We start from the raw sequence: 12,690 nt of genomic DNA, 5'->3' as shown, positions 1-12,690 counted from the left end.
GGTGCTCAAAAGGGGAACGCAAGTCCATGTACGTGTCAAAGAAGTTATTTTTAGTGTAGAAGGCCAAAGGGGGGAGCGAGATATGGGGGAAGATCCAACTGCTGGTAGGTAGGGGTCCATTTTACACTATAACTAAAGTTCAGGGTGGTATGCTCAACCTCCTCCCTAAAATGGCAGCCATGCCTGGATATCCAATTCCTTTCTCATGTCTCTCCACTACGCGTCTCTTCCAGTGCAGTTTTCTATCAAAGTACCCTAGCCATGCACATATGGGAGTCTACAGCACAAAACCAGCTTGTGAGCAAATAAAGGCTGTAAAGAACAATCTCTGCGGGATACCTTCACTTCCTGTGCCTGTTTGGCTTGTCTAACTGCTCGATTTCGTCTGTCTGCCTTCAGGTCACTGCTGCCACCATCCCTGTCTCCTTGTCTGTAATCATCAAAGACTTTGCAAACCGCGGAATCCATAAAAACCTTTATTGAAATTGTCCACGTCAAGTAGTACACAGAATCTCCACCAGCACTGGAAATAAGCAGAGAAAGGGTGAGTGGATAAAGAGTGAGGAACGTGGCAGAATATGGGTCTAGTAGTGTGGCAGAAGGGTGTCTCCAGCAGGCATACGCATCTCCAGGAAGGCTCTGGTAATCGCCCATCTTTGCTCCCCATGTGGCCAGGAAACCTGTGGAAAACGTCTTCAGCTCTGAAGGGAAGAAACCAGAAAGCAGTCAAAAAGCAACTCATTGTTCCAGAAAGTTCCGTTTGGTCACTTAGGCTCAGGGTTTGTGAATTACAATGTGTAACAGTAAACGTACTCTATTCGCTTTATTCGCCAATTGCACCCCTCTCCCAATATCATGTGATTGAGCCTACCAAGGCGTGGCTCAGACTCGCATCCATGCAAAGTTGATAAATTGCAAACTCACTGCAACTTCTTTGAGGTGCAAAGTTGAAGCTCAGATTGTGGTGTGCACTATCATGCTGCCCTCTTTGTTATTAAAATAATAACACATATTGCATTTGCCGTTGTGCCACAGCTTGAATCTGGGGGTTGCGAGCATTTGTCTAAGAGTAAGAGATGAGGTTCCATGCCCATCGAGGGACTGCCTCGGAGTGAGATGTTTGGAAGAGGTTCAATCTCCATTGCGTCCAGTTCTTGGCCCATTTAATTAGGGGTCACCTTTGGGAGGGGGGAATTTCTTACTCCATTCTTATCCCATCCTTGCCTTATCTAATACCAGATCTTGGTCTATTCATTGCGGGGGTTACTTTTGAGGGAGATACTTAAGGCGAGGTTCAGTCTTCCTGCTTATCCAGTCCTTATAATATGTATTGAGGGGTCACCCGAGAAGAAAGTGGTTGTCCTGTTGCTATGTACATTCAGTCCCATGCCAATCAAATGGGGGTGGGTCACCTTTGAGTAAGATGTTCAGATAGAAGTTTAGTCTCAATTCCTATCCAGTCCTTGGCCTGTCCAATGAGAGGGTCAACTCTGAGTGAGATGTTCGGGTAGACGTTCAGTCTCAATTCCTATCCAGCCCTTGGCCTGTTCAATAAGGGGGTCACCTCTGAGTGAGATGTTCAGGTAGAAGTTCAGTCCTGATGCCTATCCAGTCCTTGGCCTATGTGTTGAGATCACCTCTGAGTGAGATGTTCGGGTAGAAATTCAGTCCTGATGCCTATCCAGTCCTTGGCCTATGTGTTGAGGATCGCCTCTGAGTGAGATGTTCGGGTAGTTCAGTCTCAATACCTATTCAGTCCTTGGCCTGTACAATGAGGGGGTCACCTCTGAGTGACCTGTTGGGGTAGAAGTTCAGTCTCAATTCCTATCCAGTCCTTGGCCTATGTGTTGAGGATCGCCTCTGAGTGAGATGTTCGGGGAGAAGTTCAGTCTCCAGGCCCATCCAGTTCTTGAGTTATCTAACGAGGGTTCACCTCTGTTCCCTAGTAACACACGTAAAGAGTTGTGGTGGAAGAAGCCCTGAATTGCTGGGTGAACCCTACTATTCATGGATAAACAACCCATAGAGACAGAACCTGTGTGAACCCTCGTGCTTGTTCCCAAGCACCTATCTAAGTCATACTCACCGCCAGGTCCTGGTCTGTAATACCTACAAAGAAATGATGGCCACATTAGTTCTGCAGGGCAATCTGATAGCATCCACAAAAATAGCTCTGCACCCCCGAATTCATAGTACCCCCCTTAGAGCTCCACACCATGATATTCAAATCACAGGGTTGCAGAGGCAGCCCGAAAAGGAAGCGGGCACGTGCTTCTGTTTCACTTTCCCTTCTCTCCCAGACCTGGCATGGCCCTTGTCTGCTTGACCACCAACATGGCGGTGGTGCCCCTGCGCTGTGTGGGCTCGAGGGGTAGGAGGAGAGAGGTCCACTGTGCCCAGTATTCTATCCTTTTGGAAGTGGGTGACGCTATACCTATTGCAGAAGGCGCACTTCGCCTGTTCATTAGCACACACAAGAACACGCTTCTTTAGTAACTACTCCCTTGTGGCCAGCAAACTCGAATCAAAAGTGACGAGATTAGGAGTAAAAGCTCCTCTCGAATGTAAGTGTGTACTCTTGAATGGTCCCATGGAGATTACAATTACTACGGGTTAGATTTACTAGTAATCTTTAGTGAATTTAGTATCTAGCAAAGCAAGCATTGGCAAAGTCAACACAGCCTAACAGCGCCACCTAGCCAAAAGATGACAACAGCTGGTAAATTACGTTAGTACCTGGTCATATTATGCCAGCTCACCAGTAAGGCATACAAGAGCCAAAACTATTGGTTTACCAATGATTTTATTTAACAGGAATTCAGTGCAGGGAACAGATACCAGGACGCAGACATTGCTTATGAACGTGTTCCTGAAGCAAACTTGTTTAAAGCATTTTTATTTCACTCTGAGCTGGTTTACCTTTGCAGTGAAGCCATCATCTTCCAGAATACTACTTGGCAATAAGGTTGGCAGTCGCTTAAAGCACATGACTAGTGCAAAATGATCACAGGGATGTGTCTGTTGGTGGATATTGATAGATAGCCCAACTTAATGGCCATAGGAACTACCTTGGCCACGGGCGGTCAATGGGTAAATAAAAAGTCAAATAAATATGGGTCGCGTGACTCCCCACACATCTAATCTGTCTCCTATTTCCCTTCAAATGCAAATAGTTGGGGCTTATAAGCAGCACTTACAGCGCCATCTAATGGACAAAACTAAAGATGGACCTGTGATACACCAATCACAGGTCGCACTATTAACATGCAACACACGAATGGTGGGTGGGTCTGCAGTGCTCTCCCCGGTCATGGGACCCCGTGATCTATCCCATGCTATGGTCCTGCTGGCTGCCAGTCACAGTGCAAACTCTCCATCCCAGAAAGGGGGTCTCCCAAACGGGAAACGGCGGTCTCCAAATGGGGAATGCAGAGAGAGCTTCTTTCAGCATCGCACATTGCAATAGGCTCATGATATTCCAATGTAAGTATGTGTCCTATACTTACTTTGGGCAGGATGGTTCGCCAAGAAATAAATGCATATTTGCACAGCGTAGTCAGGGCATTGCTGCGAGGGGCTGCCTTACAATTCAATATGTATTTGGTTATCTATATAGCGCTCGTTCCTCATTTGTATGGCCTCAATGATGTGCGATGGATATTGAGTCAGACGATAATATGAGTGAATTAGGACAAGTACAGGGGACAATACTAATCGGTACAAGAAGGATATAGGGAGGAGGATAACCAGGGAGATTTCAATCGATATACAATGATGGAGTTGGAGAGGGGTACATGGAGGGGAGCAAAATGTGCAGGGAGAAACTGGGGGCCCTTTCAAGGAAGAGAAGATGGTGCTTAAAGTTCCTCCTTGAAAAATAGCGGCCATATCACAGAAATGGTGCAAGTGCAATTGACACGGTATTGGCACCAGGGCACAACTTGCTGTAGTACCCACATCTATTTCCTCAATGCTTTTTTGCATCAGGGCACACTTTGCCCTTGTGCTAATTCTGAATGGTATTAGCATTAGGGCAAACTTTGTCCTGGTGCAAAACTGCAAAGAAAACATATCATGTTTACTCTTGTGCAACTTTCACATGAGTGCTAAAACTGTGCAAAATAAATTGTACTTAGACTGCGCTGCCATTGCTCAAAGGAGAAAATTGGCAAATGGCGTCCTAAATATCAGGCTAGTACGAGTCTGCCACGTGTCTTAGAAAGTAATAATAATTAGTTCCCTACTTGGACCATGGATGGCCACAGATAAATTGCTACCCCTTAGAGGATCCCCAAAAACGTACCTTCCTCAGGGTTCGCTGCAGGGGGAGGGGCTTTATCTCCTTTTGCACTGTAAAAGAGAAAACACGTATTACGAACTGGCCATAACATTAATCCTATGTAAAGTCTTATTCATAAAGGAACAGTACTATCTGAATATATCTTGTAACCATGTAAGACCCTACAAACCACAATAGACCACTGTAGATTCTTCTAGAATTCTATAGTCCTCAAGTGAGGCAGATCAACTACCATCTTCAAGATCTAGCTAATGGCATTTTGGCTTGCACTCCTTGGAAGGCTGCTTATAGAGCACCCAGTTCACCCAGGTCCTAGGGCTACTGGACGCTAAAATGCATGACTAGCGAGTCTTCATGGTACTCACCCCAGGTCAATGCCCTCTAGGAGCTGTCTGTAGGTGGCAATCTCGGCCTCCAGCTTCACTTTGATGTTGAAGAGGTTCTGGTAGTCCTGGTTCTGCTGCACAAGGTCACCCCGCAGGGCGGCGAGCTGGGCCTCTACCTGCGCGGCCCGCATTGCAATCTGGTGCACTTTCTCTTGATAGCGGGCTTCCGTGGCACCGACTGCCATCTCCAGAGATGCTTTCTGAAAGAGTGCGAGAGGACAGGATGCAGCGAGAAGGTAGACAAAAAGCGTATCTCGGAGAACGTGTAAACTACACTCCAGAGAAGGGCTAAACATCTCCCAGTACCGGGGAATGCAACACCCTAGAGGTGGAGTACACAATCCTTAGGTACAGACCTTCACAACGATTGTGTAAAACAGCCAACACTGAAGCTGTAGGAACACCAACCAAAGACAGTGTACAGGCGAGAAGATGACAAGGCTGTTCCATGATAGGTCGCAAAACCCCTCAAAGTAGGCATTTGCAGTGCCCCAAAGATGGTGTCGCACATGCTTTCCCCAGTCTCTGGCCACCTGGCCTCCCCTGGCACTCGTTTTTCCTTATAGGCACTCCACCCTGACTGGCACTCCCTTCCCCCTCCCCTGCACTTTTCTTACTGCAATTGCACGTTCCAAACATCGCACGGCCTAGTAGGATCGTTTTGGTTTTGTCCTCCATGTTCCCCCACCCTCTTGCCTTGTTGCTCCTTGAAACACATTGTGTATAGATGTATTATAAATACCCAATAAATAAACATTTTTAATAAAATGCTCCAAGAAGAAGCCAGTAATACCCCAGAGAAGGTGCCAGGAATGCCGTTGAGAATGCAACCAAAGGGAAACGCGCTAATGACCCACAGGCAACGAAAGGGGCGAAGCTCGCTCCACAGAGGATGCCAACAACCCCATGGAGTGTGATCCCCTCCAGAAAAAGTGTAAACACCCATGGAAAATGCTCGAGATTCACACAAGGACCCCTTGGGAAACGGCACATTCACCGTCAGGGAAATCATACACAAAGTACACGTACACTACTACCCCCCAACATGTACATAAGGAGCAAATACACTAAAAGCAATCATACACAAACTGTTTGTGCAGGCAGTGTAGCTGCCAACCTACGAAAAAGATCCCTCACCCTCGAGAAAGTGCATACTACCACTAACAATGGGTGATACCTCAATCAAAAGAACGTGGCATTAACACCAAATAAGTGATGTGGCCAGCAATCCACTAGAGACTGGAACAACAGCCGACAAAGACGGTGTCAACTACCCACCCAAGGAAACACCCAAAAAACTGCCAAGTAATGGGGTGTGCTTAAATGTACCCGAAACCCACCACTTCAGGTGTCAACTACCTACCTGTGTAAATGGCATTATCCACGTGTGGACCCCTGATGGCACTTACTCGTGTTTTACACATGTCACTTGAGTTTACTGTGGGTTTTCATTTTACCAATGTATTGCGTGGCTTTTATTTTTCCCAAATGTATTTTCCATCTTGCACTGTATGTGAATGTCATTTTCTTTGCTGTTTATACTCGTGGTTTATTTCTGTCGAGTGCTTGCATGTTCTCCTTTGTTTGTATTTTGTCCTGTATTTGGTTATTGCATTGATGCTTCACTGTACTTAGTTCCAGCATTGCATGTGTGTGTGTGTGTGGGAAGAGAGACTGAGACCCTGTCTTGCTAGGCAGACGTGTGTTGAGTTCCTGCTATTGTGTTTAGTCCACTCTGTGTACCCTGCAATGTGTGGGGGAAGTAGTGTGCAACTCCTGCCCCAGGACTCCATTCCCACCAGAACCAGTTGCCCCTGTTGTTAAACCTGTTCCCAACCAACATCTACCAGCAAATACAGCCAATGTAATCTACAGTCTAGTGTTGGCACTTTACATCTCTTCCTGTGAACCACGTCCCTCTCCAGTAACAGCAATCTTACAATCTGGCCTGCATTACTCCACCTGTCCCACACCCTGTAATGTTCATACCTCTTCCTGGCCCCAAGCCCTGGGAACAGCACAGAAACGAGTTCCCCTGTTCATGGGTGTGTGGGTAGGCTTTGAAGGGGCACTTGTTTTACAGCCTGTAATTTCCATCCTCTTTGTCCTGTCACCAAGCCTCTGTGAGCCCTGCAACCAGCCACAAATGAGTTCCACCTGTTGTGTCCATCATGGGAGTCGGTGTGAGCCTGGGCCCGGGTCCCATGCAAATATGTGTGCCCAGCTAGTTTGCCTGCCATCAATGCCCAGCTTTGTGCCTGCAGCACCATGCAATCATACTAATCCAGTGTGCATAACATACTCTGCTGGCAATAAGTCTACTTGTATGCCTGTAATATATTTTTTCTGCAGAAGACTTTGTTGCATTAATTGGTGTTCCCACTATTCGGTGTAGCCTGCTTGTTATTGCCAGAGGGGGACCCAGTCCTTCTGCCTACACAATGCATCCTCACTGGGTCTGTTAATTCCCTGGCCCAAAACTGTGGCTTTGCCTGGGGTCTCCCGCAAGGCCCTCCCCATTTTGGCCTGCCTTCCTATGCCACACTCCTGAGAAAACACCCCAAAAAACTGCTCCGTAATGGTGCATGCATAAATGGATCCAAAATCCACCAGTTAAGATGTCAACTACCTGCCAGAGGAAACACCCCCAAAACTGCACAATAATGGGGCCTGCACAATAAATGCACCGAAACTCACCAATTCATGTGTCAAATACCCACCCGAGAAAACATCTCCAAAACTGCCCGGTAATGGGGCCTGCATAAATCCTCCCGAAACCCACCAGATCATGTATCAACTACCCGCCATATGAAACACCCATAAAAACATCCCAGTGATGGTGCGTGGATAAATGCACCCAGTAACGGTGCGTGCATAAATGCACCTTCAACCCACCAGTTCATGTGTCAACTCCCCGTGATGAAACACCCAAAAAACCTTCCAGTAATGGTGCATGCATCAATGCACCAAAACCCCGCCATTTAAGGCGTCAACAACCCGCCAGAGGAAACACCCAAAAACTGCCCACTAAGGGTGCATGCATAAATGCACCAGAAATACACCAACTACTCACCAGAGGAAACCCACAAAAACTGCCTAGTAACAGAGCGTGCATAAATGCACCCGAAACCCAGCGGTTAAGGTGTCAACTACCCACCAGAGGAAACAACCAAAAAACCTCCCCAGTGACAGTGCATGCACTACTGCACTTGAACCCCACCAAAGAAAGTGTCAAATACACACCAGAGGAAACACCCCAAAAAACTGCCCAGCAATCACGCGTGTATAAATGCACCCAAAACCCACCAGTTAAGGTGTCAACTACTCTGCCACCAAGGCTTCTGACTGCTTCTTCCGCAGCCTTACTGTCCTTTCAGAGGTACTGCATTCCTGATTACTCGCCAATAACTTTACAGACCAGTCCACTTCTTCACAGGTTTATTGGTGTGCTCTTGGACCCCTCTAACCCCCAGAGATGATTACCACAGAATGTAAGGCGTCCAGCTCTGCATGCAAGGACTGGCATTTTTGCTGTAGTTCTCTGGTCTCTGATTTTGATGTCTGCACGTCCTGTGTAGTCTTCACAACCTCGACATGCTGGGCTTCCACCTGCAGGGGGAGCACAGACGCACCGGGGCATCAGGTAAAACACTGTATAAGGAAATCATCTGGGCAGCGTCTCACAGCAGCAGAAACCCTGGTTCTGAAGAATTCATCAAAATGCATAGACTGAAGGCGCCCTTAATGTTGAAATGCCTTACCAGCGATCACTCCAGACCCACAATCAGGGAGCACCTTTCATGGAAAGACATAACATTATGGCAGCTGGAGGTACAGTGGGTTGCCATGCAGGTGACATGTGCATACTCTGCAGCAGGCGAGTGAAGAGAGATTGTTGAGTATAAAGCGTGGAGTAAATAACTCTAGTGAGTTCATGAAAGAAGAGACACTTTACCTTCTATGGGAGGAGCCATCCTGATTACATGACGTGTGATTATAAATCACACCCCCCTTTTGAAAGCCCACGCCTTCTCCACAATCATTTCGACAGCAATGAAATTGACCAAAGTGATCTCATGCCCACAGTACCAGGGCTATGCGCGTCTACGTGCCCAGATGGATCAACACAATATTTATCTGTGTTTGTCACTGCCTTTGCCAAATAGCAATTATTAATCCTTTCAGTGCATAAAGCACGTACATTTGTCTCGCTCTATATAAGCGATATATGCATCATAAAGAAATGTTCTGCTTTCACCATATACATCCCATATACTTATAGTTCTCTTACAATGCTTGTGCACAGCCATCCATAGCACAAGACCCTAGCTAACAATTCTGCATCAGGCCTTGCAGTCTCTTAAAAATTCCACTAGACTTGCAGGACGAGTTCCTTGGCCTACATACTCAACCTAAGAAAAGTGCACTCGGCCTGTGGCGAAAGGTGACTAAACATTTACCAGTGCTTTCTGTAAAATGGTGCATGTCGCCATAAGCACACTTCATATTTAGTGCAATGCTGCATCCCAAAGGCAAGCCATGCACAGTGGCACCTTTAGTGGCACTTTACTGCAAACAAAGTTTGTTTGCAGTAAATGTCAAATACGTTTCAAACTTCCCCATACTCTGCCGCAAAGTTGGGTACCATGCAAATGGTAATCGCCCTTCATACAATCTCCTTGCCAATGGGAGTGGGCTAATAGATTTTGCCAGCCCTTTGCATGGAGTGTGGAAACATGTTCTCCTGATGGCCCTTGAGCCTCTGTACAGGGACTGAGGTTGCTGCTATTCTACCCACATATCCAGATTCTGCGACTGCCCGAATCTGTATATGTAGGCAATGTTAGGATCAGTGTGGTGAAAAATGAAATGCACATCAAGGCCAGTGTACATTATGCACTTTGTGAATCAAGCATACAACCCTTTTATCACAGACATATTTGTCAAATTAAAGATAATGGGAGTGTACCAGACTGTCCATCTTGGAATGATAACCTATCAGAAAATAATTGCTATGGTGATTCTAGGTTTTGATAATGTGTTTTTTTGCAGTAAGGCAAGTTTAATTTTCTTTTTGTGACTACAATAAATGTTTGAAGTAATAATCGGGAATAAGCATTGTACAATTTTGAAAACAGTCAGTTTACAATGTTATTACAGTTAAATAGGTTGCTTCTTTAATAACTGGTTTTACATAAAACACATTCCCCCCAACCTACCCCACAAGATATCTGTTTTTCCCTGTGGTCGTGAAGCTGTCCGGAACGGCTGGGTTGGCTCTAGTTGAATGCATACTGTTACAGATATAGGTATCTTTAATAACATTTAATGGGGACTTATATAGATTAATGAATAAACATGTATGTCTTCAACTGATTATGAACTGAGAATGTGGTGGTGGAATTCTAACTGGATAGCATCATGAGAAAGCGTAATGAGGATGTTCAGAAGGAGAGAGTGAGGCCTTCATGAGCGTATGGTACACGGGGTAAACCTCTGGGCAAAGATAGTTAATGTACGAGTGCCCTCTATGATGACATCATATTTGCAAGGCTATTGGAGGTTCCTCTGGCGACTGAGGATAGTTGCCTGCTCTACAGCGCCGACCCCAAAGGCAGCATAAGGGAACCCCGCAAACCCTTACTTCGAATGGATTGTGCCCTCCCACGTATTCCTCATTTTATGATATTCGTATCCTGCCAGCTTCGCTGCTTCGGAAAAAATGTTTCTCGGCAGAGGGCGCTGTGCATGAGGTCATGGTGTTGATGTCCATCGATGGGCTCCCTACCGTGTCGATGTCACCATCAGTATAAATAGCTTGTGCCACGCCCGTTGGCTTCAGTTCCTTTTTCCGATTGCTTCGCTCTCGAGAATGGCGCGCTTCGACATTTTCTTCTGAAAATGTCGTCTTCTTCCACCCCTTCTACTCCCTAGACGGGGTTCAAAAAATGTATCAACTGCGGATCGAAGATGTCGATTACAGATCCTCACAGCGTTTATCTTTGGTGCCTAGATTCAGACCATCGAACCAGCGACTGTGGCTCCTGTCAGTCGATGATGGAGAAGGCCCTTCGTCGGAGGAAAGGTAAACTGGCGGTGGGGCGGGAAGCTTCTAAGGCCTCCTTGAAGGCCTCGTCAAAAAATCATAAGAAGTCGAGTGATTCAAAAGAATCGGATCGTCGTAAACACTCTAAGAGATCTCGATCTCGTAGTAGATTGAGACGCTCTTCATCTTCCTCTTCAAAAAAGGTTAAGAGGAGACATAGATCTCTCTCTTTATCCTCCGATACATCTACTGAATTGGTACGATGCCAGACAAAGTCGGATTCCCAAAGAAAATGGGAAGATTTTAGAAGGAAAATGATGGAGGTCTTTGAGAATGCGGCCTCAACCCCCTCAAAGAAGCCTCAAAAGAGCCAGACCCCTGTCGCTCTGTCAGACGACACAAGGAAGTCAGGAACTACTGTGGTAAAACCCATTAGTATGGGTATACTCGTAAGACTTGAGTCGACATCAAATCGTTGAAGATTCCTCGAGAATCGAGTGTTTCCCTGACACCGTATAAAAAACAAAAGTCATTGAAACCCTCGATGACTTCGTCGATGCCATCGGCGTGGACGGCTTCGACATCGAAGCCAAAAGCGTCATCTACGCCTTTGTCCAAGGCATCATCGGTGTCCTTGAAGATTCCTTCGATACCATTGAAGGTTCCTTTGATTCATTCGACCCAAACTCATGAGCAGGAAAGGAGATTTACTTGTTTATCTTAAGTCAGACTTCTTTAAGTCTATGTCTTCTATTTTTTAAGAAAGTGGCTCTGAAGAAGAGGAGGTTTCTCCTTTTGGAGTACAATATGGTACTAGAGAGGTCCCTGATGAATTAATTTGTTTCAGAATCGAAAATGAGAGACCTGTGTGACACCCTTCACTCTGCTAGTGGCATTGATACATCACCTGAGCTGGAGTTTGCAAAACCTGACCCTGCAGAACATGCAGATTCAGGGTACAGGAGTTTAATGAATAGAGTGGTGGAATACATGGGCTGCGGTAGAGCCTCACCCACTTTTGATCAGGATGATATGACTGACATACTTGATCAGGGCCCCCAGAAAGATCCAGTTCTCCCCTTCCATAGGGCACTTCAAAGAACGATAGAAAACAACTGGGAAGTTCCTGATTCTATTTCTGCAGTCAATAGTAATTTTCCTAAGAAGTATAGAACTTCTAGTTCTGATCCTGATTATTTAAGCAGACATCCCATTCCAGAAAGTCTGGTTATTCAGGCTGCAACTTCCTCAAGACAGACAGCATATCCATCTATCCCCCCGGATAGAGAGGATAAGAAGGTGGATGCTTGGGCCCGTAAGGTTTTTACATCAGGTAGCATGGCTCTCAAGTCAACTAATGTCACCTGTACCCTGGCCAGGTTCACCCATACCCTGTGGCACTGCATTTCGGCAGCGGCTGAACATATTCTGGAAGGCGAGGAAAGGGAAGGCTTCCTGAATATTGTCAAAGACGGAAAGGAGGCAATGGGGGAATGTCTCCAGTCTGGACTGGATACTGCTGATAGTATCAGCAGATCCATGGCTGCAAGCACAGTGCTACGCAGATTTGCGTGGTTGAGGAAGTCGGGGTTTGCACCAGATGTGCAGGCCGACCTCTCCACATGCCTTTTGATGGCTTGAGGCTGTTTGGTAGTAAAGCTGATGAAAGCTTAGAAAAACTACAAACCTCAAAAGCGGCAGCTAAATCTCTTAGCGCCTCCATGCGACTGCCTCAGAAACCTTATTCGGGCTCATCTTCCTGGAGAGATTGTTCTTTTCGGTACTACTCCTCTTTTGGCAGAGGAAGAGGACAGGCCAACAGGCCATTCAAAGAGGCAAGAGAAATGTTGCTCGTGGTTGATGAGGAAAAAGTGCAAAACCAGCCTCAGGAATGGCATCTTTGCCCTCAGCCGCTCCTGCAGCTGCCTCCAAATCGCTCTGAGGCCTTATCACACAAA

General features: G+C 46.3%; 1 protein-coding gene across 2 annotated transcripts in view; it reads right to left on the bottom strand.

The window, feature by feature from the left end:
• Window positions 1-460: 460 nt before the first annotated feature.
• LOC138447651 (keratin, type I cytoskeletal 15-like) overlaps window positions 461-12,690 on the bottom strand; it is a 110,132-nt gene continuing 97,902 nt past the window's right edge. Inside the window, exons 5-9 of one of the 2 annotated variants that reach the window (XR_011259920.1) lie at window positions 8,170-8,295; window positions 4,666-4,886; window positions 4,245-4,350; window positions 2,087-2,109; window positions 461-701 (exon numbers count right to left, since the gene is read on the bottom strand). Coding sequence is in view for 1 of the 2 variants with exons in the window: in XM_069603875.1 (XP_069459976.1) it covers window positions 696-701; window positions 2,087-2,109; window positions 4,304-4,350; window positions 4,666-4,886; window positions 8,170-8,295 (423 nt within the window). In the remaining variant the exon portion in view is untranslated. The remainder of the gene's footprint in view (window positions 702-2,086; window positions 2,110-4,244; window positions 4,351-4,665; window positions 4,887-8,169; window positions 8,296-12,690) is intronic. The other variant, XM_069603875.1, reaches the window with a different exon arrangement.

Source organism: Ambystoma mexicanum, chromosome 3q (genome assembly GCF_040938575.1).
Source record: "Ambystoma mexicanum isolate Mex_15411 chromosome 3q, UKY_AmexF1_1, whole genome shotgun sequence".
NCBI classification, from domain to species: domain Eukaryota; kingdom Metazoa; phylum Chordata; class Amphibia; order Caudata; family Ambystomatidae; genus Ambystoma; species Ambystoma mexicanum.
Note: the sequence above shows the minus strand (reverse complement) of the source record. Positions and strands in the feature narration are given on the sequence as shown.